We start from the raw sequence: 26,858 nt of genomic DNA, 5'->3' as shown, positions 1-26,858 counted from the left end.
TAGGAGAATAATGTACAGATTCATCATTAATGAAATTTTAAATTAAAACTGCCATCCACGGCGTGTTCTGGAGATCCCGGATTTATTTACCCCGAAGTGTGTTCCACTCCCATCTCCAAAGCACCCGTATCCATGAGAGAAAGAACTCAAGCTCGAGCGACAGTCGTGGCAACTGTAAGTGGGCGGACGGCTATAGTTAAGTCTTACGGTATGGGAGATTACGAGCAACTGGTCACCGCATAAAAGCTGACTGACCTATTCTTTTCACTCCCCGTGCCTCAGCTGCCAGCTTCTAGCAGCAACAGTCCTCTCACTCACTCCCTCATTCAAGCGAAACTAACTGCAGGCGAGTCTGAGTGTGAGCCTTAAGCTACTACCGACAGTCAGTCGGCCAGTTTCCCTTGGAATGAAGCACCCATCTGGGACTTATGACCAGATTTTTATTACTGCCAGACAGTGGTGAGGTTGATATGAGGCGCTCTCTCTGACTAGAAAACGGTTCTGTCTTTTACAATTGCTGCTGACCCTCGCCAGCGCAGTCATTCTCGGGTCCGAGTCCCGTGGGACTCACGATTCAATACTTCCCCTTTTCGCCTCCTACACCTCGCAGGTCTACGGTGGAGGTATTCGACCCCACCTCCACACGGGATTAACTATATCCATTATTTTTTTAAGTTATAGGCCCTGCATGTGACATTAATTGTGTATTACTTTTCGTACTAACTGCAACTCATAAACTGTCCTACTTATTATATTTTGGCACGGACCTCGTAGAAAACACAGTTCCTCTGTTGTAGTGCAAATGTTGCCGTGGAATCATACTTGTTTGGGGAGCCGGTTGTTTACAGTTGCTTATTTCGCGGTCGTTGCCTAGCAACAGGTCTACGTGCCACAATATTGTGACATGTTGCGCAACCGAGGACCCTTACCTCCCCAGCGGCACGTGGCGGTAACGTAGCGCTCGCGTAGTAGGCGAGTCATCACCCCGCCACTCTCCCCGCGGTGACGTCACGAGCGGAGCCGAAGTGAGCCGAGCGGAGCCGAAGTTAGCCGAGTCCCCGCAACCTGGTAGCTATGCAACGCGAGTCAACAGCGGTGACGTAACAGGATGACGTGGCACTCATTACGCAACAGGCAAGCACTGCGGATATATAAGTGAGCTGCACAGCGGCTGCGAGTTAGTTGTAACGTAACAGTCGACGAGTCGAGTTGTAACGTAACAGTCGCCGAGTCAGTTGTACTGCGACAGTCGCAGAGATCAGTAGTAGTCGAGCGAGAGTGTGTTATCAAGAGTTCTCCAGTCAGCCGACTGCAGTTGGAGTATAGCAGCCGTCGCGGAAAGAAGAACCGGACGTGTGTGTAATTGTGTAATTGGGAGCGCGTGATACAGTGATACAAAGCTCCCCTACTGTAAACGTGTAGACTGCTGAAGACAGAGTGAACTGATTTGCGCATAGGGTGATAAGTAATTATAGCAGTTACTTGTAGATTGTTAAATAAACCAATTAACGATCTCTACGGCGTCTTCAGTAACGAAACAGGTTACAATATTTTTAACTCAAGAAACGATTGAAGATGAGGAACGAGAAACTTGTTTAATGACGAATGTTAAGAATTGTACTTTGAACGCTCAAATTGTTAGGCGCCATCATCAGGACGATCAAATAAATGGGGATGAAATAGACGGGATATGTGAATTCTATGAACTGCGAATCCAAACAGAATACTCGTATTGAATCGGAAAAACTGCAGGGAAGAGTCAGCATTGTACACGAAAACAGAGCTGAAAAAACAATCCAAAATGTGCTACTTAAATACATGATTCTTAATGGTTTATTTTGGATTGATCCGGCTCAGGATAGCAAACAGACTCAGACTCTTATGGACCTCTGGGCTCCACATGACCTGACAAAGTCTTACAGTTGTTACCAGGATAACGTAGAGAGCAGTACAGTTGAGTGTATTTGAGGTCTTAGGTATATATCATTATTTATTCTCAGATGAAAATAAAGTCAGCATGGAAACTCAGTGTTTTTTTTAATTCATAGTGTGGGGGGTGGATTCAAGCTGGGTCCACTCGGCAAGTCAGCCGCTGATTGGCCTATTGTAGCCTTTCCCGGGTGATTATGATGATGGAGAATTTGGTGGAATGAAGATTGGCAGGAGAGACCGAAGTACTCGGAGAAAACCCGCCCCAGCGCCACTTTGTCCACCACAAATCCTGCTTGACCAGACCCGGGAATGAACCCGGGCCGCCTCGGCGGAAAGCCAGCGACTAACCGCTTGAGCGATGGCGCGGCCCAAACTCTATGTTACTTAAAGTTGAAAAACGCTGTACTTTGTAGTAGGCAAAGGAAGCCTTTGGTGAATATTGACGTATGTTCTCTTCCTGCAGAACTCCTGACCCTCTCTACTAGATCTGGACCGTTTCAGAAATTAGGGCTGTTCTACAATAGCTGTCTGAAAACGAGGGACAAGAGAATATCAACTGCTCCAAGTGAGTAATGATTTTACTTACGTCACATATGCTCTCTGTTTGAATGGGAATTGTACACTTTATCAAATCATCTGGCCTGCATTCGAGGCGATGTGAAGAGATGTCTTCGGGGGTTCTTGAAGGTCAATGAGTTGCCATGGTACTTCCTTCGAAATGGTGATGCCATTTATAATAATAGGTCTTTAGAAATCGTCAAATAAACTCTTCCCTTGCTAATATTTCCAAATTATAATTTCACGTGAAAAAATTAATATTATTTTCAGAACATATTGAAAGAAAAAATTAAACAAGAAGTTCTGGGAAAACTAAACGCCTGCCTTCTTTCACACGATACAGGCTGCATATAAAAAGACATGTCCAACAAGTTTTCTATTTAAGTTTTGAGGTTTTCACGGCGATGACTATGAAGAAAGTGGTCTTCTGGGTTTAGGCGCTGCGTTCCAAACCAGTCATCTGCTCTGAAGATGGAGGCGATACGTTCCTCCGAAACGTCGGCCAAAACGAAGAATACACGGCGCCTAAACCCAGAAGACTACTTTCTTCAATTTTTCTATTGTTGCATATATATTTGTTACCGCGATAATAATTTTACCTAACTGTTGTCTAGCAACGAAAAGGTGGTTACAAATAGAGATACGGACTTATGGAAGGGATTTATGAACTATGCCGTTGAGATGGGCTCAGGTGTCGTGATGTACATACCAAGTTTCATAAAGATTCTAAGTTAGATAGGGGAGGAGATTCACAGACACAAAGAGCGCATGGTGATCTCATATGCCTCCTTTTATTTTTTAAGAAAATAAAGGAAGTATGCCGAAAATATTTTTTTTATAAAATGTGCTGCTTTTTGCCAATTTCACCCTGAAAATGGAGGCAATATGATCTCTTGACACGCCGGGCTCCCTCCGAACTACGCGGAACTAAATCCAGACAACCATCATCTCAGTACTGACCACCGTAAGAATTTGATATCCGATAAATCCTAGAATCTCTTCATTGGTGTAAGCGTTTCAAGGTTAACAAAAGAGGAGGGATGTTGCAGTGTTCGCGCTGTTGAATGACTTAGGGGGGTACCTGCTGCCCGGAACTCCCCAGCCTCCCGACCTGACGCCCTTGCTGTCTCGCCTTTTGCTGGTCAACGGAGCGCCTCTTTTTGACGTTTACCTGGAACGAGACGTGGTCAACCGCACGCGCCTTGCTGTATTTCTTGACTTGCCACGCCGCTACGGCCACACAGCGAGGCTCCTGCATCGGCAATACCCAGAGGTAAGCTTGTGAATTCGTGGGATGTGCTGAGACAGAGCTCACGTAGTGCCCCTTGCACTAGCGGACCCATCTCACCAGTCCCGGATCATGATGATAGACGAATGTAGAACCTGCCACTTTGTTCACCACAAATCCCACATGATCGGATAAGTATTTGATAAGAAGCTGGGTGAACCTCGCAACTGACTTTCTAACAACTGCAATTGAGAATAATGAACATATGATACGTAAACTCAAGAATTCCTAATATGAACAAAAGACGTTCATTTCTTAATGCTTTAGTGGGTAAGATATACAGACATGTAGATATATAGAGAGAAGCATTCTGGAAACAAATTTTGTGCAGTAAATTTTACATAGAATTTTTCAATATATAAAATTCTAAACACCGATTTTAACGAACATTATTTTCCCCGTTTTACTTAAATGATGAGAGTAAAATTCGTCGTTTTTAAATAAGAATATATTTTCATCCAACCCGTGGTGTAACAGAGTGTTCAGAACACGAACCGAATGTCTAGGGACAGGTAACGACTCCACCTCGCACAAAACGTATGGAAAATCTACAACGTTTCAGCAATGAGAAAAGTTAAACTCGTTTGCAAATTGTTTCAGCAAACAGTTTATTCTATAATCTTTGTGTTTCAGGTGTTGAACGGCATCTTCGACTTCCACAGAACAATAAGACCGAGCGGCACACGAACCAGACGTAGCCAGAGCAAAGAAAGCAGAGCCTACACATACATTAAAGTGAGGATCTACCTGTCGCGCGCCACGTCTTAAATTGTTTTGGTGTATTCTTATTCGCCATCATTTGCCGGGTCACTTGTCAGTGAGTTACGACCTCATTTATGACTTTCACCATCTCTTCCTCTATTATCTTCCCACATGCCGTTTATCACGTATTTAGTGAGTCCATCTGTTCTTTATATGTGTTCGGTACATTTCTTGTTCCATCTTATTCCATTCTTTGTTTCAGTGACATTTACACTTTTGCATTTATACCTTGATTTCTAATTCCTCTACATATACTTAAGAAAATGTAACGCCCGTTCCGCGTCAGTTTTAAGGAATTATCGAGACGAATCATCACTTGACGGCTTTCCGACAACAGTACATACGAGAAGATATGAAGTCCCATCCGCGTCGGTTACTTTTAGTTGACTGAAATGCCGATGGAGGCGATATTTGACGGTCTGCCAGTGGTCTCATTTACTCACATCTGCGCAAGCGTTCTGTTAGTTTTAGTTAGTTTTAGTTTTAGTTTTTTAATGGCCTAATTTAATTGCAATATGAATCTGATCAATCAGTGGGATTTAAAAAATATGAGGAGCAGCGACTGTAGTTTTTATGACAACGTATCTGTGAGTCGAACTTGTGATTCATGGATCGTCAGGACTTGATGGTGAGAATCTCCGACCCTTTTGCCTGAATTTTCCACTCTACAGTAAGCAGCAGGATCATTGAGCATCGACCGATGTCTCTCGAAGCGGAAAATTTTACATTTATCAAATCTAGTTTCGGTTTTCACTCCATAACTCTTCCATTGACCACCTGTTACATATTATAGACTCTGAGGGACACTTCGAAATCATTGTTTCACACAGTACAACAGCATACATTTTATGGTTGTCTGCGTATTTCATATTGCTATTGATCATTGGTAGATGTTACGAAGAGGACCGAAAAATGGAAATAAGTTACTGCAAGTCAATGGGTTAGTCAGCATTTGCCCAGATGCGTTATATTAAGTGCATATTCAACGAAACGGCGAGTTCAAGGTGTACCTGAACAGGTAAATATATAATAGTGCCAACTGAAGACTTTTCTGGGATAGTAGCTACAGATGCGAATTTCGACATTTTTGCATAGAATTCCCAACATTATAATTTTAATATATTTCTGAATTGAAAAAATAGTTCAGTATTTTGTACCTAAATATTGATGTGTGATACTAATGCATCGTAATCAGTAAGTTCAGAGATTCAGTATTCAGCCCGGAGGCTGGATGTCTTGATGGAGTGTCACCGGTTTTTCTCGCTCATCTTCACGCAAATTCCGGAATGGTATCTCAGCTTAGATTAGGAACCATAAGGTAACCGGCCATGGAGGCCCATAAGTTTGTGAGACGTCGAGGCTCCCACATTTTCTAATTAGTCGACTCACACATGGCGGTGAGTTTGCCAGCCTTAAAAGCCGGCCGCCCTTTATCCCAAAGAAGATTCCTGGTACTCATTTCTGTTAGAGGCTGAGTCGAGCCCAGGACCATACTGCGGCTGGAAGGATTAGGGCAAATAAAACTTTTAATGAGTAAATCAGGAATTGAATTCGTGACCTTCCGGCTTGTAGCATATTGGCTCCCTACCGCATGCCTCACTAATAGGAACCGTACCTTAGCAAATTATTTATTCACTGATTATCTCATAATTTGACTTTATGTAATTTTATCTATTGAAAGAGTTGTTAAATAAATAAATAAGTTTGGGAGAAGGTCTATCCACATCTGTACGAACTGAGATACTCGTAGGTTTACTCAGTGACTCCAGGCAAATGCCAAGATACTACTTCTATTCCATCACGACAACTTCCTTCCAAATAATTTCCACTTCATCAGTCATCAGTCATGTTACCATTCGAAGCTACATTTACCATATTTACCATCGTACATAGAATCAACTTCTGTAAACCAGACCCATTTGTTTATGTGTCTTGTCTTTCTTGACTGTTTGTACCCACCTTTCAGGACAGTGCAGAAGAGAAGCGGCTACTGAGCCTGGAGAAATTGGTACATAGGTTCCTTCCAAGCAACATGCCTCCAGAGATGCGAGCAAAAGAGGCACAGAGTATCCTTCTGTTCGCATCCATGCTCAGTAAGGTAACTCACACACATAGGAAACTTTACAAGCTTATAAATATTAATAATTTAAACTCTAGGCTCATCGTTAAAATTCCTACTCCTAATTAATCCTTTCGGGTCCAAAATTTACCTGAAGTTTAAAAATGGAGGTCGAACATCGTAGAAGACACACTTCGCTCCGGTTACAAAGATTAAGCGCAAAAATTTGTTTAGGAAAAAGACTGCGAAATTTAAAATAATGAAAATGACAGTGTCTATTATGAATTCTCTCTTTAGACACGTGACGCCGTATAATCTAGTAGATCGTTACTTACATTTCAGGGAAAGTACTGCCTCCATCTTTAATGTAGAATTAACTCTCGCACACTGAAGATTCTGGCAAAGGTGTTCCTTCAGAAACTTTGATGAGAAAGTACCAGATTCTATGGTGTCACATCCCAGAAGACATTAACCTTCGAAGCAATCTCTGTTAATTCTGAAATTCATAAGAATTTAGAACACTTTTTGGAGAAAGTGGAGGGTTTTGAGTGTTGCAGCAGATGAAATATACTATAAAAATCACGGTATTTTAATAGGTAAATGGTTACCCATATTAAGAACCAAATGAGAGGGAGTCAGTAAACATGTTACAAATTAAAGTAAATCAGTAATAATAGACGTAATAAGTTCTCTATTAATATCAGCAGGTAGCAGCACAGCCCAGCTTCATGACAGTCTAGTTAGGAGACGCGCATGCGCATCTTAAGAGGCTGGTTTCAGCAGTCAAAATGGCCACCATGCTTGAGGAATGTACTACCGAAGAGCAGCGTTCTGTTGTGCTTTCTTGTTGACAAATTAAATCAATGTAAATGATATTGTCAAGTGTAGCGAGTACGCGTGACGAAAATTAAGGGTTCTAGTTAGGAAAAATGGATTTATTGGCGTTCTCTTACAATTACACACATTAACTAACGTCTTCAACACTTCAACTATTGAATGCTCCTTGAACGAATTCAGTGATTTAAGTCTGTACGGAGACAAGTCCATTTCCGTAAGTCTCCCGTTCTCTCCGTAATTAATTCGTCTGGTAAACTCTTCGTGTTTGAGCTTCCTCGTCGGCTGGGATAGGAGACATCTTTAAGATTTCTGTATTTCGTATCTGCGGTAACTGCCTAAACACATGTTACCACAGAAACACCTCCAATTCCACAGTAACTAATATACTTAATAGAGAGTTGTCACGGAAGTCATGCATAATAATCCCATGGTAACAAGTTGTCACGAGAATGTACTCTGTTAGTACTCTTAACCTAGGAAATCAACTTCCAATCTGACTCCAATATTCTGGCTTTGAGGCGTCAAATAACAATATTCATAAAGAAATATTTTCTGTTTACGGTACGAAGTGTTTGTCACGTAAAGAGAATCACAGCTGGATCGAGAAATTCTATCAAGAGGTTCGAAAGTCGCAGATGATTCCGGGTCGTTTGCGGAAGTGACTAAGAAAGCAGTCAAAATCTTCTATGCTCCTTGTTTTGACGCTCGGGTAAAGCGCTAGGACTAGTATATCAATGTTGGTTGAGGATATGTCGAGAACACCACGCGTTTTACTTGTCATATCCGATTGTGACCTGTTTACTGATTCTCCCTCGTACATTTCAGACATTTCCACGAGAGAAAGATATTATCAATTCGTTCCAGAGAAGAGATGGTTATAAGAGCTACAACCTCTCGGAGCTTCAAGAAACATTCGGGTTTGTGAGTACGTTTATGTTGCTATAATATACTTCGTTCACATTTCTGGCGGATATGTCCTGCATCGTTACTGTAAAATTGTTCCCATTACAGGTTCAATGGAAACCACTTATGGATGACGTATTCGCTACCAACTTCACAGATAATGATATATTTTATGTGATAGATCCAAACTACTTAAAAGATCTTCATCAGATGCTGACCCACTTTCAGAACAGGTAACTGCAATTATTTCTTCGATTTCAAATTGTTAAGAGGCTAGTAGATACTAAGAAGTTTTAAAAACTGAAGATTAATAAATTAAAATTGTATATCTCTCAAGATGCCACTCCATTATTTTGATTGATAGGTACCGATGTTTCGAAGGAATTAGCTAGTTCCATCTTCAGGTTAATTATATTATAACATCTGTGTCATAATCCGAAAGATTGTAACATTAATGTAGGACCTGAGGTTATCACAGCAGTGGTTATGTAACGTCATGTAGTCCGTTGAAAGTCAACCGACGTTTCAGAGGAACATATCGCCTCCGTCTTCGAGGTTGAATAGACTGAGCAAGATACCATTCGGATTGCCAAGTACTTTTACTCTGGTATTTTGCTCGGCTTTTTCGATCCTGAACATGAAGGCGTTATGTTCCTCCGAAACGTCGGTTCAATTTCAACGGGCTACATGACGCTATATCCCAAAAGATCGTATTCTTCTTTAATGTTCAAAGGCGTCAGAAACTCGCATATTTTAAATTTGATTTTTAGGAGTTGTTAGCTTGTGTTGGTCACTTGTGAATTTTGTTTACTCTTATTTTACTCAGACAAAACTCTCGATAACTCACTTTATACCAGAGCTCTGCTTGCTACCTCCTTCATATTTATTCTTTGCTTGACTTTCTTGTCGATCCTGAAGATTGTGACATGTTCCTCCGAAACGCCGGCTGACTTTACACAGATACACAGCTGTATATATAATTATGTGTTCCAGAGTGATACATAATGCCCTTCTTCTTGTGTTTGCTCGAGACATCTTGCATGAGCTGATAAATACTACGGCCACACCGGATTGGTCAGGATTTTGTACACGTGTTACAATTAACGTCTTCGCCAAGGCAGTGAGCGCCCTCTATGTTCGACAGTTTTCACCTCAGTTCCTCGAAGAACTGCGTAAACAGGTGGGCTGTATTACTGTGAATTCTTTTGCAGAGTTTGATACTATACAGGCGTGAATCATACGAGTATTTTCTGGGATGTGTTGACTTGTAGTTTTCACGAAGAGTACCGACGTTTCGGAGGAATGTAGTATCTCCAACTTTGTTGTCGGTGAGTAAACCAGCAAGCATACAGCAACTCTAAGCTAACCAATGGAAGAATGATTCTGTCCCAGTTACTTTTAAGCTTAGATTGGCTTTTATCAGGCTCTATATTTCATGTGCCCCTCACTCATTTTACTCCCTGTTTCTGCTGGTTCCTTTCATGGCTTACTTTTCGGCCCAAAAGAGTCAGACGAGGTATATTCCATCGAAACGTCGTTGACAGTCACCAGACTACATACTATTATATACCAGAAGATTGAATCTCCATAGACAGCTGTGTGAGAATCTCACGTAAATCGAAGTGAAATATATTCGAAGCAAGAAGGGATTCTTATTGTGGCAGGTGACGGAGATGTTCACACTACTCAAAGTTACCTTGGAGATGAGGATCAGAAATTTGTCATGGCTGGACGAGGCGACGCGCAAGGCAGCGCTGCATAAGCTGGCTAATCTGCGTGGACATTTCTTCACGTGGCCTCAACTCTGGAACGAAACGTACGTGGACAGCATTCTGCAGGATGTGAGTTGCCACCGCCCTCTGCATGTGGCACTATGCACTTACTGCACGCCCAATTCTCCTCGTTTCTCTCATACCACCAATATCCTTGCCAGGAAAAGTTATATTTCATGGCTTTTACATATACAGAGAGAATATTTTTAATATTTTTTATCTAAGTGTTTATCTGAGATAAATCTTATGATACTGTCTAAAACATCTTCTTCTACTTCCATTTTTCGTGATAGGCTCCGTGGTCTGTTCCTACCAGAATTAATCTGAACAATGGATCTTACAGACGGTTAATAGGATTCCTTGGTCGGATGATCAGCCCTATAGCAAAGCCGCTAGCTACACAGGACAACACAAACATCGAAGCGACGCCGACAGACATCCATGCCTGAAGTTGGATTCGAACCCATGATCCAATTGTTTGAGAGGGTTGAAATATTTAATGCCTTAGACCGTGTGGCCAATGTGATCGGCTGTCTAAAACATATCTGAAAGCTATCATGAAAGATTTAGGTAGATCGTCAAGTCATCAACACAAACTACTAGGTTACAGTTTCAGTATACAATGGGAACAAACTTCACCATACCGGATATGGCGTTGATNTGACAAAGGCTCTTTCTTCTATAAGGTTTCCTACTTAAAATATGATGATTTATTTTTAAATAAAGCTAAACCTGTAGCAATCCCTGTAAGAGGCCGTGGAGGCCCAAAGGTTTGTGAAACGTCGAAGCTCATACAATTTCTAGACAATCAGCTCATAAATGACGGTGAGGTTGTCAGCCATACGCGCCGGCCGCTTTTTACCCACAGGAGTTTCAATTTAGTTTACTATTTAATTACTCCGTCGACACCAAGAACTTGCAGCCTCGGATGATAGGAAAGTTAATGAACGTGGAGCAACTGACGGAATGAAAATTGGAACCGTAACCCGAAACACTCGCAGAGACCCCCACCCTAACGCCGATTTTTTCACCTTCAAGTTTGAAGTTTGTGCTGTCTGGTAGGTAGTTACCAAACTTTCGGATGAAATTGCTGCCTCCACCTACAGGGAAGGAAAGGAAAAGAAACATGGGAAAATTATTCGCAAGTGTGGAAATGAAGAACCTGGACATTGAGCTAACTAATAGGAGTAAGCAGAATAATTTTCACAATAAACTGTTGCATCTTCCCTGAAGTTGATGGCAGCAATTGTATCCATAACGCTGATAATCACCTATGAAGTTATACAACTTAGAAGATACAATCTCAAGTTTTACCATCGTGAAAAACAAATTCACTTCGTATTGACACACTCCGATTTCCTCCTTAGACTTCAGCTGATAATCTCTAAAGGATGCACATGCTATTTCAGAACAAAAACTAACTTCATGCAGCTGACCCCATCTTCAGACTCCACCAGTTGTGCAGCTACTCAAGAAATTCCCAGCATTACACGAAGCCCAAAAGTTAACTACCGTGTTCACAAAGCCCTCCACTGGTCCCTATCTTGAGCCAGATCGATCCAGCCCATACCACAATATCCTACATTTTAATATTGTCCATCCACTTGTGTCTTGGTCCTCCTAATGGTCTCTTTCCTTCTGGCTTTCCCACCAATATCCTATACGCATTCCCTTTCGCCCTCATGCGTACTACATGTCCTGTCTATCTCATCGTTCTCGACTTCATCATGCTAATTATGCTTGGCGAAGAGTACAAGTTATGAAGCTCCTCATTATGCAGTTTTCCCCAACCTCCTGTCACGCCCCACATATAATATCTTACTTCAATTGTGTTTTATTATACCTCTGTTATAAAACTTACATTTGAAATATACGTTTTAGGTGCAAGTTGATTCTGATGACTTCTTCGGAAATGTGATTCGCAGATACAAACAACTGAGGACCACGTCACACAATTTCCGCGAACAACAGCCAGGTGACCAGAAGTAAGTTCTCATGTCCTTATCTGTTCCTTCAGATAACAATTTTTTTTATTCGTTTAGTGGGGGCTGGAGTCCAGCTGGGTCCACTCGGCACGGCGGCCACTGAATGGCCTATTGTACCTGCCCGGGGTGATTATGATGATGGAGAATGTTGTGGAATGAAGATTGGCAGGGAAAATCGAAGTGCTCGGAAGAAACTCGCCCCAGCGCTACTTTGTCCACCACAAATCCCACTTGACCAGACCCGGGATCGAACCCGGGCCGCCGCGGTGGGAAGCCAGCGACCAACCGCTTGAGCTATGGCGCGTCCTTCGGAGAACAATAGTGCTGATATCGCTTAGAGACATTACGTTGTCTCAGTTCCTAACGCCTCTATCTGTAATTTTAATTATTTTATAGGTTAGAAATGAATTTACTTCCTTAGAGCATAAAGGACGTAGAATAGATTGAGTAAAATCACAATAAAAATTAAAGGAAAATAATTCTACTTTGTTCTATCTCCTGTGTTCAGCTTTCGTGTTCCAAACACTACATTATTTTTATATAATCAATAAAATGTAGAGAGAGAAATACGTGTACTAAGAACTTTATGGGATTTGATGTCCTTACAGCGATGTTTATGGAGAGTTCTACATTCTGGGATGTAACGCCGTGCAGTCCGTTTAAAATCAACCTTGACTTTAAACTAACTACAAGGTATTATATCCAAGAAGATAGTCATCTACATTAAAACCTACGTCACCAGTGGTTAACAACACGAAATTTTGCGTGTATTCATAATTCCTAAATGATACGTGTTTTGTTCAGATATTAGCTTTGAAACGCTTCTTAGCATTCAAGTTGAACATAATGATAATAAGTAATAAATAACTGCAGAGTTTGGTACATTTGTTCGAGGCTACATGCATAATTTTTATGTATCTGTGATATTCCAATGGGCGTAGAATTTCATTTAGTAGAGTGACTTACGAGACATATCAACTGATTATCCTGAGATAGGTCCTTGGTTCGAAATAAATCAAGATCTAAATCACAGTCATTTATAATAGAAAACTGCCTTCCTTGGTTGTTTGAGTGTATTGAAAACAAAAGAACATTAGCAACCACAAATTATTTTGAAAGTTATATATATTACTGTATAAAGAGACGATAGTGAGTGATGTACTCTTATGTTTCAGATGGGCATATCCATTTGTTGTCAATGCTTTTTATGAGCTTACACTCAATAGTATAGGTAAGTGTGATTACCTATAACATTTGTGTACTTTGTGTATTTAGACTGTCCATAACGCAGCAATACTCCAGCGTTTTTTCAACTTAAGAATAAGAAAAACACTCCGTGATTTTTGTCCGAAAACGAACTATACCGACCGAGCGACCGCCGCTTGATAGTGAAGTTTAGTGCCAACTTTAGCGGATAGAGGGTGTCGCGTGGTCAGCGCAACGAATCCCCACGGCCATTAATTTCGGTTTCCTAGATCGGCGCCGCTATTTCCTTGAAATAGCTCCTCAATTATCATAACGAGGCTGAGTGGATCCCGTTCCAGACCCACTACTTATCAGAAAAAAAATCTGGTAGCGCCGGGAATCGAAAGCGGACCTCTGGATCTGTAGCCAAAACGTTGACCACTAAACCACACGCGGTCATGAGAAAGACACAGAGAATAAAATTTCCATATAAGGTTTATTTAAAGACGCACTCAGGAACTTGGACTATATTCCATCTACTACTAGAACGAGAAGGCGTCCTGGCCAATTAGTGACGTAGACAGTTACCTCGTTATTAGAACGTTACTAGATCCAGTTTTATATTGTCACGTGATGGAGTGAACATAAACGGGTTTTGGATCGGCAACAGAACTTCCTGAACACTTACAGATCGTAACTACAAGTAGCTATAGTCTATCACTAATTCACTCATTCTGCAGTTTACTACAGCACGCACTGATACTTCTCAGTCTGCTGTGTCTACACTAGTCGTTGTGTGGTAACGGCTTCCAACGCAGCAAACCCCTCGACTTCCATGTTAAAGTCCTTACTTGCCGGCGACTGTCTCAGAACTAACTAAATTCCAGAATTTTCCTGCTTATAACACCTCAGCACGGACTGCGTAGGAAACACCTCTCCCAGCATCTCTTCTCTTGTTGAGTCACGTAGCTGTCTTTAGGACCGCGTAGAGAACACCTCTTCCCAGTTAGTCCATTGGTGCGTGTTAAGGCGCGTCCACATTACTCATGCTCGTGCTCGCCAGGCTTGTGCTCGTCGGGAGACTCGTCTGGCTTTTACGTGTGCCCGTAAATCTTCGTCCACACTACTTCAGTTGATCGTCAGGCTTCGACGCGTGATGATCCGTATATTTACTCGTAGTGTGTATAGGCTGTAGTCGTATTTTATTTATTGGTTATAGTTTTTAAATTAACAATTTTAAATTTGCTTGTCTCGTGACTTGTCATATCGTCCATATTACTCGCGAGCATAGCGAGTCACACGAGCACGAGCACGAGTAATGTGGACGCGTCTTTAGGAATCTGTTATGTAACAACGGTCGTTGTTTACAGATTCATCACTTAGCAACGGGTCTACATGCTACAATATGCTTCTGATATTTGTACGTCTGTGGGAAATTCAAACATACTCAAGTGGGATTTTTTCCGTAACGTTGCCTTTACAAAGCATGACGTACTCTCGTTCGCAAAGTGGATAGACTTTTATATACCTTCAAATGATAAGAAGATTAGTGAATAATGAATTGGCAAGGATGAGGAAGAAACGGGCTGTGACATAATTTTGAGGTATTCTCAGAGAATTCGCTTGGAGTGACTATCCACGATCTATTCGAGAGCAAATCCCTTTATTTGGTGTGGAATGGACGCTCGCGAACACTACTAGCACTGCTCGAGAACTTTATTTTCTTCTATACTTCCCTTCAAATGCTATTCTATCTATCTATATTTCCGTTGTTTCCACGTCGGAGCATAGAGCATCCGTGAAACGTTTTGTTTCACTTCAGTTTCTTAATCTCAGACAATCGGTAGGACTCCTTAGACGGCGGATCAGCCCGACGCAAGGTCGCTGCTATATACAGTACAACACGAACACCGAACAAATTTAGACAAACATCTGTGCTTTGAGTGGGATTCGAACCCGCGATCCCAAGGTTCGAACAGGTGAAGACCTCACGGCCACCGTGATCGGCTCACATACTCGTATTAACTGACTGATATTTGTAATGGAAAGCGTGGTGTTTCCTGCAATAATTGAATTCTAATCCCTAAAAAAAGCAGCGGTAACTTCGAGTATATGTGATACCTGATTTAAGATTAAGAAACCCCACATTTTGCATAACAATATATTTATATATCTCGTATGATTCTTAGAATTAACAGAGGTCGTTTAACTAAACAGAGTTAACAGATTAAACATTTTAATGGAGATATGTTGTGTTTTCTGTAAGGTTGTAATAAAGAACTTTTAAATATTATTTTCTGTTTATTTTTATCGAGTAGCTGAGATAGTGTAGCCGGTATAGCTGTTGGTTACTGGGTGGACGACCCAGGAGTTTGAGTTTGAATCCCGATAGAGGCAAGATTTTCTGCTATCCATCCAGCCTCCTATCCAATGGTAATCCGGGGCTTTTTTCCCCCACTGTAAACCGGCCGTGTTGTGAAGCTCAACACTCACCTCCAACTAGTGCCGAGGTCAAGAACACATTGTTGTATACATTCACTCCCCCATAAGCCTTCATGGAGTAGTGCTAAATTAGTTAAGCACAGGGGAAAAGTTTTTTAGTTTTTACCATAATTTTTAGTTTTTATTTTAGTGTCGTAATAATTCTAGTCTCTCCGGTCACAGTAGGCGCGTTATCTTAGACATGAACTGTCTTAGCTCCCACGGATGCTAGGATCATGGGTTCGAATCCCACTCAAGACATGGATGTATGGTGTGTGTATGCGTTTATTCTGTGTTTGTGTTATTCTATGTTTAGGTAGCGGCTTTGCGACGGGCTGATCACTCGCCCAAGGAGTCCTACCCTCTGTGAAAAATAAATACGGAACTGAATAAGAGGCCAGGGCTCTGAATGGGCTGGAAGAGCCATTGAAAAACAACTAATTGTAGGCTAATGCCTAATGTAGGCTAACATTTTTTATAACATGAACCTGGGTAATCACACGGACCAGTAACAATAAAATCATGTTCACCTGTTTGCAGTGATACCGCTGGCTGTTCTCACTCAGCCCTATTTCCGAGCAGACGTCCCTCGCTATATTCCCTATGCAACGATAGGCGTCATTTTCTCTCACGAAATGCTGCACGGCTTTGACCTGATCGGAATCAATTACGACTCGGAGGGCGAGCCCACAGAGTGGTTTTCGCGAGAGTCTCTTCTCCGACTGGAGGCGAGGCTGGATTGCGTGGCAAGGCAGTACGCAGCCACGTTCAAGAAGAAAGTCAGCTTCATGGGTGCGAACATAGAGGTCCAGGTGAGAAAAAGAAAAATTGACGATATTTCAAATTCTGCAGGCGGCGAATGTTGCGAGTTTATGACATCTCTACATGGTAAGCACATGCAGTAGATACCTACATGTAGCTTTGTATTTATTTACCAGACTTTCTGAGTTTATCTCAATGAGACGGGATAGCTCAGTCTGTGTAAAGATGGGCTATGAGCTGGAGGGCCTGGGTTCGATTCCCAGCAGAGGCAAGATTTTTCTATTCACCTCGAAGTCCTGACTGGTACTGGGACTTGGACCCAACCAGTCTCCTATCAAATGGGTACTGGGGGCAATTTCGTCAATTATAAAGTGGCCAGGGTGTGAAAGTGACCACTCACCTCCATACAGAGCCGATGTTAAGAATGTTGGAGCTATACCTCCACTCGCCTACACATTTTTATGGAGTGGTGCTTAATTAATTAAACACAGGTAAATGTAAAGTTGTTCCTGTGCTTAACTAATTAGCATTACTCCATGAAGGCGTATGAGGGAATGCATACATAGATCTACGTTTCCTTGAACTCGGCACTATTTGTAAGTGATTGGTCAGCTTCACCCACCGATGCCTTTACCTCCACGGAAAGAGCCCCCATGGGGGGTTAGTCGCTGGCTTACCACCGCGGCGACCCGGGTTCGATCTCGAGTCTGGTCAATTGGGATTTGTGTTGGACAAAGCGGCGCTAAGATTGGTTTTCTCCGAGTACTTCAGTTTCCCCTGCCAATCTTCATTCCCAAGGCAGGCTACTATAGGCCAATCAGTGGCCGCCGTGCCGAGTGGACTCACTTGGACTCCACCCCACACTAACTGAATTAAAAAGAAAATTAAAAAGAGCCCCCATGCCCATTGGATACGAGGTTGGGTAGACTGCATAAGCGGTCTGGACGACGTGGAGAAGAAAATATTCTTGATCATCCCGGGACTCGAATTCCGAACCTTCCGTCATCCAGCTCGTCCTTCTGCATTTGTTTCTTACTTATGAGCATTATTCTCATAACCCAACCGTTTTGAAAGGCTTTTCACTTTACTAATCTGATTACGTTATACCTCATATAGGCAAATCCACGGAAGTAAAGTCCTGTGTAAAAATTGTAGCGTGTCAGAGTGTGCTATGGATGAGGTTTGGTTTGGGGACTGGAATTATTGACCACTTCCAGATTATAACTACATGCAACTATAGCAGCCTCACTGGTATGCACAATCTAAAGATCACCGTATCTACAGCATAAATAAAGGTTCCTCAATTTGTTTTCACTAGTCGCCTCCTGGTAACGGATCCTTACAATGTCCTCTTCTTATATTCTTACGGGCTGCCTACCATCTCACACCAACTACTCACTCCTCTCTTCACTGGCTGACTCAACTAACTGCAGCTCCCAGCTTGTCACGTTTATACCATCTCGGCACACACCTCACAGAACACATCGTTGCTTAGTAACAGATCTTGTATATCTGCTCATCTCGCTGTCGTTTCCCAGCAACTGATCTGTATGCTACAATGTATTCCTATATTCCACCGCAATATGAATACTGTACAGTAATGACGTAATAGTCTCTGTCTCTACCTGACGGTGAGACACACATTCCTACAGCAGATGAAGTATACCCGTCCGTCCTCACGTTCTTACAGTTTGACTGGAACCTGACACGGAACGAGAATATGGCGGATATCAGTGGACTGCAGATTGCTTATAAGACATGGAGTCTTCTTCAGGAAGAACATGAACCCGACCCACGACTGCCCGGAATCAATCTGAATGCAAGACAGTTATTCTTTCTAAATGCAGCGCAGGTAAACATGCATGAAAACTTGCAGATCTATGTCACGAATCACGTGTTATGAGCGTACATTATTGCGTTTTGTCTGTGTGGGCAGAGTTTGATTTTTAACATGGCTAGAATATTAACGGAATATAATAAAATCCGAAATCATATGAGGAGGTGCGCCGTATTGTGCAGTACTGAATATGCATGTTTCGACCCATTCAGACCATCCATTTTTTTCAGACATACTGCTCGACTTTGTCACCAGAGGATTATGTTCTTCTAGTGGAAATGGATTTCCATACACCTTTTCCAGAACGGTAAGTAACCATACCAAACACAAAACTTTAAATAAGAAGGGGCCCAAATTTTCCTTCGGAATAACATATAACATGAGTGTCTCCTCTATGAGTGGCATCAGTCAGCTGGCTAGTATCAGAGGTGTGTTGAACATTAGCATAATGAGGAGGTTCATAGCTTGTACTCTTCGCCAAGTATAATTAGAGTGATTACGTCAAGGAGGACGAGATGTGCAGGGCATGTAGCAAAATGGGGAGAAGAGGAGTGCATATAGGATATTGGTGTGAAAGCCAGAAGGAAAGAGACCACTAGGAAGACCAAGACATAAGTGGGTGGATAATATTAAAATGGATCATAGAGAGAGATGATGGAATTATGTGGACCTGGCTTAGGATAGGGAACAGTGGAGGGTTCTTGTATACACAGTAATGAACCTTAGTTTCCCATTAAATGCTGGGAAGTTCCTGAGTAACTGCACAATTGGCGGCTCCTCAAGGAGGGCTCAGCTCCATGAATTTAGTATACGTATTTAGCTGGACATGCGCTGTGTGTCAGGGTGCTATCAGTAGTGTCGTGTGTCAGTAGTGTGCTTTAACATTAAAAACTGTGTAAAACGATTATTAAGTTTATTTATAGACTTAACTCGATCCCTAAAACGAATAGAGAGAGAGAGTATTAGCCGGTTCGTTTCTGTAAAGAGGAAACGCTCTGCTTGTGTAAAGTAAGAACTGAAATTTTTAATAATACTCAGAAGAATTTCAGAAATCACCACAAGAATAAAAACAGAAATTCCTAATTGTAATATTTTATACATGAGATCTCCAACGAACCAGGATACCTCAGTTAGTACAGCGACGGACTACAGACTGGACGACCATGTTCAATGCCCAACGGAGAGAAGGGTCCTTCCTGTATTCCATAGCGTCCGGACCCGCTCTGGGGCCCACCCACCCACCCACTTGTCCAATGGGTAGAGGGAGCTCATTACACATAGGTTAAAGTGGCTGGGTTGTGAAGTTACCACTCATCTCCATCTAGCGCCGAGGTCAAGAGTAATGTAAACCCAGCCTCACTCCTCAATACGTCTTTAGGGCGTGGAACAATTTTACTTCTATTTTTTCCTTCATGGAAACCAAGTAGAATTTTGTGGCGAGAAATTTTTCTCTGGGCTCAGTGGTGGTGAATGGCTGTCTTAAAGAGAGCAAGTATAATGGACAGACAGTGTTTATAGGTGATGAAATAGATTTAATGTGCTATTTGTTGTTTCAGTGTGAACGGGATAATGATGAATTCACCATCGTTTTCTGAAGCATTTAACTGTCCAATAGGCTCACCAATGAATCCAACTAGAAAATGCTCCACTTGGTGAGAAAATGCTGTTGGTCCACTTTTTAAATTTCCGCGAAAGAAAAGTGTAACTCCATCATGAAAATTAGACAATATTATGATGGCCAAACTGCCCAGAAAAAACTCCATCGGTGATATTTTGTAAAAGCCGAATTATAGTTTTTAGAGTAACGACAATATTTTGCCAAAATATTTGATATAGAATCAGTAGACTTGTGATCTGTTATTCTTAATAACACGTGGAAAAATTCGGATTTATAAATTATTTATAGTTCTCAGATTGCTACCATGGGCGCCGACAATTTAGGGGGGATTCCGATATCTCCCCTTTCTAGATTTTCAGAAATAATCAACTTTTGAAGAAGGTGAGGAAATAGAGAAATATAAAAAATTTAAAAACTTATTTTTTTCTAAATATAAAATATAAGTTTCTAACCAAATTTTCCGTTGACTCTCTCTACTTCGGTGCGCACACAAATGTCATTATTATAAAAGAACTATACTATTTCGCATGAAATACACATCATATTTCAATAAGAAATATTTTGGTTTGCCATTTTCACACCACTAGTTCAGTCCTCCTTCAGACATCTGCACCAGCAATTCAGAATTATATTTACTGATTCATTAGAATGTGATCATTTATGTTATTTTCATCACGAGGTAAAGCACTTGGCGTTCTGTCATTGTGCCGTATATTATGCATTTATATTCCTATTTCTAATTGAGGGAGTCTGGGTTCAGTCCCAGAGCAGTTCTCGTAGGATCTATGGTGAATAATTTGCCACTAGAGAAAATTTATCCAAGTATCTCGGTTCCTCGGAAGCAGCCTTCATTCCACAGAGTCTTCTGTCGTCACTGCTGTGATGCGCGATAGGCCAGGTCAGCTTGCACGTTAGTACAGCCTGTGTCCTCAGCGGAGGCCTCGCCCCTTGATTTGGCACTTGGCGCGGTCCAACAATAACCAGGCTTCTTTCCTTTTTATTAAAACTTAAGTTCGTTTTCTAAATTACTATAATACTTATGATTATATGTATAGTTTTGTTCATCTGTTCATGAACATTTTTACTTTCCTAAAATCAGCGCGGGTGGCCCAACTATTCTGATACTGCTTTATTCCATTATTCGTGAAATTTATATATGATGAATTTTATAAGATAATATATTCATAAAATATGTAAATCTTGATTATTTAATGTGATATGGAAAGAGATGAGTTATTAAAGTATTCCGTCGTAACTGGTTTTTGTTAATGGTTTTCAATGTCCTGTTAGTTTAGAAATTTCCACGATAAACACGAGCAATAATTTTATAAAAGTTTAAGCCTACAAGTGCCAAATGTGGAAATTTTCGACCTTTAGAAGAATTGTTATATCTAAGTCCTTGTGATGTATGTTGGCATTTTATCTGAACTATATACTCAAGAAAAAATTGGAAGGGATTTTCCTCATACATGAAATTATTAGAGAGTACATGTGTATATAAACTATATTTGTTCTGACAACCTAAAATATTAGCTTGGCACAGCAGGAATTAGAGACGATCAAAATAATCGCATGGCATTATGACAAAACAATGTTTTGATGAATACCGAAGGAAGGAAAATCACGTATTCTGGATTTAAGTTCCTGTTGCTAAACAACTAGTGACGTGACATTCACTAATTGACAAAGAAACGCGTGATACATTAAAATCCCTTTTCACACCACATTTCGATAAACTCGGTTCGGAGTAGCTGCGATAGAGCAGCCATAGCGAAGAGGTCGGCTCGTTGTTAATCAATTAGTGTACCAATTCCACGAACATATTTTTTTTAGTTTAATCAGCAATCAGCAATCAGAATATACATCCTATAGGCTAATATTATGGGTGTTGAGATGACGTGATGAGGAGGCGTCCAGCGGCGAATCCTCAGGAATTCAAATCAGGTCAATTGGCCAGTTTCGTTTGAGCCGTCTGTTGTCTTCTCTTGTCGATAGCGTCTTTAGAAGTGAATTTTTGTGAGTTATGATTTTGTTGTGACGTCTGTTGCTTTTTTGTTGGATGACGTCTTGTACGGAAGATATACCGAGATCGGTTTGGAGTGCTGCGTTGGAGACATACCCTGGTGCGTCGACTATCATTCGTAGGATCTTAGATTGGCTTCTTTGGATTATTGCTGTGTTGGTTTTGCTTGCGCAGCCCCATAGCTCCAGCCCGTACGTCCAAATAGGAATGATTATAGTCTTGTAGATCAGAATTTTATTTTCGACTGTTACCTTTGATTTCCTGCCTATTAGCCAGTTTAGCTGTTTAATGGTTAAGTCTACTTGGTTTCGTTTCTTGACTACATGCTGCTTCCATGTTAATTTGCTGTCTATAGTCATACATAGGTATTTTATTTCTGCTTTGCGTGGTATCTGGATATCATTGATGTATATGTCAGGTGTCGGCTTTTTCCGTAGGGTGAAAGTTATGTAGCATGTATGTATGTGTGTATGTATGTCATATAGATACGATATTTATAGTATAGTATATATTTCAAGAGAAATATTTCTATAATTGTTGCCATATGAGGAAATTACAGTGGATTCTTCTGCGCCACAGCATTTGCCAGAAACTACTCCTATAATTTTCAGCAGAAGATTTTATAGCGGAGACGGACAGTCAAAAGATTCTATATAAGTTCTATACCACGTATTGGAAGGCACTTTTAAGTCATAATATTTATTATATACTTGTCTTCAGAAAGGTTTAGAGATAAATAATGAGTGATTTATAAACTCCTAATGCATGTTATGAAATGATTTGACAACACCGTCCAGTGTAACTAATACATATTTGTTTATATTGTGCCATTACACGTTTCTGTCAGTTGTGCCCATATTCAGAAGGTTATAACAACAAGGTCACAACTGACCAAAATATGTAAATGTATTATATAAACAAATATTTACTGTTACATTAGACGGTGTTGTGAAATCATTTTATAATAATTAACTAATGTGACGGACCAGAAGGAATAAAGTTAACCTTAACCTTAATTACATGACTCATGTGTCACTGACTGAAATGGCTAGTCCTCAGAAATGTGTGCCAAAGCTTACACCCAACTGCGAAATATATTAATTGGTTATTGCACCACGAATAATTTTGCTACTATAGATTAAAATCAATCGAAATTTTCACCCATTTATATGTAAGAGGACTCACAAGTTGGAACGTATTTTAGAGCAGTATTTAATCATTCAAATGCTATACGAGTATTTCAAAGTTACGAACAAAGTTCAAATGTGTTCATTTTAATTCTCATACTGTATATTCCATAGCAGTAAATTAAGTTTACAATTAAAATTAATTTTATCATATTCTATTCACTTACATGTCTTAGAATAGCTTAAGCTGGTTAGAAATTTGTATACTAATTAGTATGTTAAGACAATTAGTTGCAGAAATACTGACAGAAATCCTTGGGGATTTCTTTCTCTAATATATACTAGTCTATTTAAATTTCATGTAAACTGGAGATTAAGGATAATTTGTTGACTTTGTAGTTTTGCAATTTTAACGTAATATATGTCAGGTCAAGACTTTTAAGTTAAAATCGACTGTGAATATTTACGTCATCACAAACTCATACTTGAAGCTTTCACTTCCTTGCAGAATTTATTAATTAGTACAAAATACTCGTATTTTTTCCCAGTTTCTACACAAATTTTATTTTTCTGTGAATGCCATCCTGTCGATGCCAGGCTAATTTAAGGTAATACCTATATGTATGTTATTGTTTGTATATTTTAAAGATGAATATGACGTAACTCTTATTGCATTAAATACTGTTAAGGTAAGCAAGTTCGAAGCTGGAAATGATGCAGATTTGACTGTTGTCAGGATTAAGCCCTAAGAGCACACACGTGACTAGGAAACGTGGATTCGTGTGACGTCATTTACCATATTCCTCAAGCTTGTTTCAGTAGACTCACATATAACTCCATTTTTTCTGACTAGTGCTGTCTTTCTAAAAATCTATGTGGATAGGTCATTCATTAAGTAGTCAACTTTACAGATGAAAATTCTTGTGTGTCCAATGAAATCTCTGCCATGGGGATACTGTTATCCATCTTACGTTGGAAATAGAAACTTAGTAAGTATTTTATTTACGAGGTAACCATGTACGTCATTATCTGTTGAGGCAACGTGTAAGATGATTTAGGTAGAGAACAGGAAATTACAATTGTTAGTTTAATGTTATGAAACTATGTGATTTGAGTCACAGTAATTTGTACAAATCTTCAAACAACTATCTCAAAGCTAGAATATCATTTCTAAGTATATCAGAGTTAAGAACTCCGAATTCCAATTTACTTGCCCATTTTAATCGATTGACTGCTAAATATGAACTTTCTTTAAATTCATACGAAAATATGTACAGCATTCTAAGAAAACACATTTGCACGGTCTAGAAACGTTAACTGGAAGAAAATATCAAAAAGATGTATCAAATCATTGGAAATCTATTTTTTTCCAGTTCTCGCTTCTCAATTAAATAAATATTCTAAAAATCATCACTTTTAAACTATATTAAGAACTACAGTTGTGCGTATACTCAATCTGAACAAACAAACAAAAAATGATATATCCCTGGTTTCTATCAATTTCTTGTACAGAACGGAAATATTCCTTCCGAAAAGTGTGTCATTTTCTGATAGTTCTAACGAGCGAATAATGAAGAAATGTATACAAAAATTGAAGATAAAATTTCCATTCTAATTGATCTAACAGCCATATTCACCCTGGCATTCCAGAATTTAGTCCTAACAATTTATAAGTCAACAAGAGCCTCTGAATTCCAAAACGTTAAACATCATCTGTTTTGTTTTTGTGTTTTGATGGATTTTAATAAAGAAATTTATATGTTAGTCAGTATTATTTTTGAAGTTCTGTGTAAGAATTCGCAACATGCTGGCTTCTCACGGTGAGAGATTGTTGGCCCCTTGTCCTGGAAGACCACATTATCAGCCCTCAGCGATTACGTACTGAATGTATTACCACTATCCTCCTTATGTGGCTGCTCTCTCCTCTCCATATTCACAGATTATTTCAGTGGCTGGCTCTTGTGAACATGGTAATGAACTTTCGGGTTACCTAAAAGAGCTGAGACCTCTTGACCAGCAGACGGTCTGGTAATCATATTCTCTGTGGAGTTACTCAGTCAGTCAGTTATTATTTAGCTTGTTAGTTAGAGTATTCCTCCGAAACGTCTGTAAAATCCCACCTCACTACACAGCGTCACATCCCACAATGTAACTCCTCATATTAAGCGATAGAAGAACCATAAATCTCTCATATGCTTCGCTGTTAATATATTTTATTGATGCCTTTGATTCTGCGTAGGATTTCGAAAAGATTCTGAATTTGGGTCTGTTTGTAATTAAGATTTCTTTTATAAAAATCTACTTGAAATTTATATTCCTATAGCAATATTTCAGAAATTACCAAATATTTGCCTTCTACGAAAATTATAACCCAATATGCTGATCATTATAATTTTAAATAATTGCATTACGTAATTAGTTCACCTCCACATGATAAAATTTGCAGTGGATGTATAGTTGATGAACACGATTAATAATAAACTTATTCGACATTCAGCCGACCGTCCTTTGATCAGTGTTGAGTTTCAAATATTTAATCTTATTTTAAGGTAAACTTGCTCAATAAAGTTTTTGATGCAAAACTTTACAGGAAATGTTATACTATGTGGTGTATATTTCAGAAACACTTTATGTTATAACGTTAAAAAGAATATTGTTTTAATTTTAGTCAGTTTTTGAGATGTAGTTCAGAAGTAAATATTAATGTAGTGTATAGTGTAGAAGTGTAAATCATTGTACTTATGAATTCCAAAACAAAACATTTAATAATTAAGTACATAATAGTATGTAACTAATAACTATGTGGATTAAAAGTTATGTATAATAAATTAATCGTGAAATGTGTTTCAATAATAAGATATTCTGATATTACAATTTTCATACAACGAGCTTATAACCCATTTATATCGAGAAAGTTAGCTAACGCGGTGAAGCATCTCATTCTGTTTCGGGGAGTGCCCAGATCGAATCTTGGCCAGGACACCGCTTATTTTGAAAAAGGATTTTCATGAGTTTCCTCAGTTCATTCTGGAGAACGCCGGGATATTACCAGAAATAAGACATGATCTCCTCCTCCTACGTGTACATCCTTTCCAATACATCGTTCACTAAATAACCTCCTGGCTATGTAGTATATATAGTCTCAGATACTGAGAGCGTCGTTAAATGAATCATAAATAAAATTACTTGTCCATTACGAGACATTTCGCAATCATTTTTTCTGTTAAGCCAATATTCGCAAGCAATAGACGAGTAGCTAAAGACGTACCTAACCAGAATATTTATGGAAAACAAATATCCAACAACTTTCTTTTTATCGGGTCAGATAAACACGGAATTTAACACAACATTAGTGTACACTACTCGTCTGCACTTCGTATCGCAAGCACGCATCGAGAACCGGCTCTACGAGTGAACTACCTAGTAAAGAAAGAAAAAGTGACAAATAGTGATAAACAGTGCAAATCAACCAAGAACAGGAACCTCAGACCAACAGGTACGAAAGTAATGTAAACAGTCCGCAACTAGAATGACGCACCCCNGTTCCCGCGTAAAGGAACGCGCACGCAACAATAAGAGAACGATGTTTTCTATAACCCACCCAACAGACATTGGCCAACCATGAACCTACCAACACACACAGTAGCAAGTGCCCCCAAGTACTACATAACACCAGTACAACAAATGCAACCACCCAACATGAATTACGTAAAGAATGAAGACAGAGGT

The 26,858-nt window shown here is 40.0% G+C and overlaps 1 protein-coding gene across 1 annotated transcript in view; it reads left to right on the top strand.

Annotated features, from left to right (window-relative positions):
* Positions 1-25,960, top strand: part of LOC111865370 (neprilysin-3) — a 46,385-nt gene extending 20,425 nt beyond the window's left edge. Inside the window, exons 4-17 of the mRNA XM_023853338.2 lie at positions 2,396-2,497; positions 3,540-3,763; positions 4,412-4,513; positions 6,507-6,638; positions 8,262-8,357; positions 8,448-8,572; positions 9,333-9,519; positions 10,004-10,180; positions 11,993-12,096; positions 13,272-13,327; positions 16,303-16,574; positions 18,215-18,376; positions 18,592-18,668; positions 19,918-25,960. Of these exons, the coding sequence (XP_023709106.1) occupies positions 2,396-2,497; positions 3,540-3,763; positions 4,412-4,513; positions 6,507-6,638; positions 8,262-8,357; positions 8,448-8,572; positions 9,333-9,519; positions 10,004-10,180; positions 11,993-12,096; positions 13,272-13,327; positions 16,303-16,574; positions 18,215-18,376; positions 18,592-18,668; positions 19,918-20,017 (1,916 nt within the window). The 3' untranslated portion in view covers positions 20,018-25,960. The remainder of the gene's footprint in view (positions 1-2,395; positions 2,498-3,539; positions 3,764-4,411; positions 4,514-6,506; positions 6,639-8,261; positions 8,358-8,447; positions 8,573-9,332; positions 9,520-10,003; positions 10,181-11,992; positions 12,097-13,271; positions 13,328-16,302; positions 16,575-18,214; positions 18,377-18,591; positions 18,669-19,917) is intronic.
* Positions 25,961-26,858: the final 898 nt, after the last annotated feature.

This window comes from Cryptotermes secundus, unplaced genomic scaffold (assembly GCF_002891405.2).
Source record: "Cryptotermes secundus unplaced genomic scaffold, Csec_1.0 scaffold114, whole genome shotgun sequence".
Lineage (NCBI taxonomy): Eukaryota > Metazoa > Arthropoda > Insecta > Blattodea > Kalotermitidae > Cryptotermes > Cryptotermes secundus.
The sequence above is the reverse complement of the archived record's forward strand: the minus strand, read 5'-3'. Positions and strand labels throughout refer to the sequence as shown.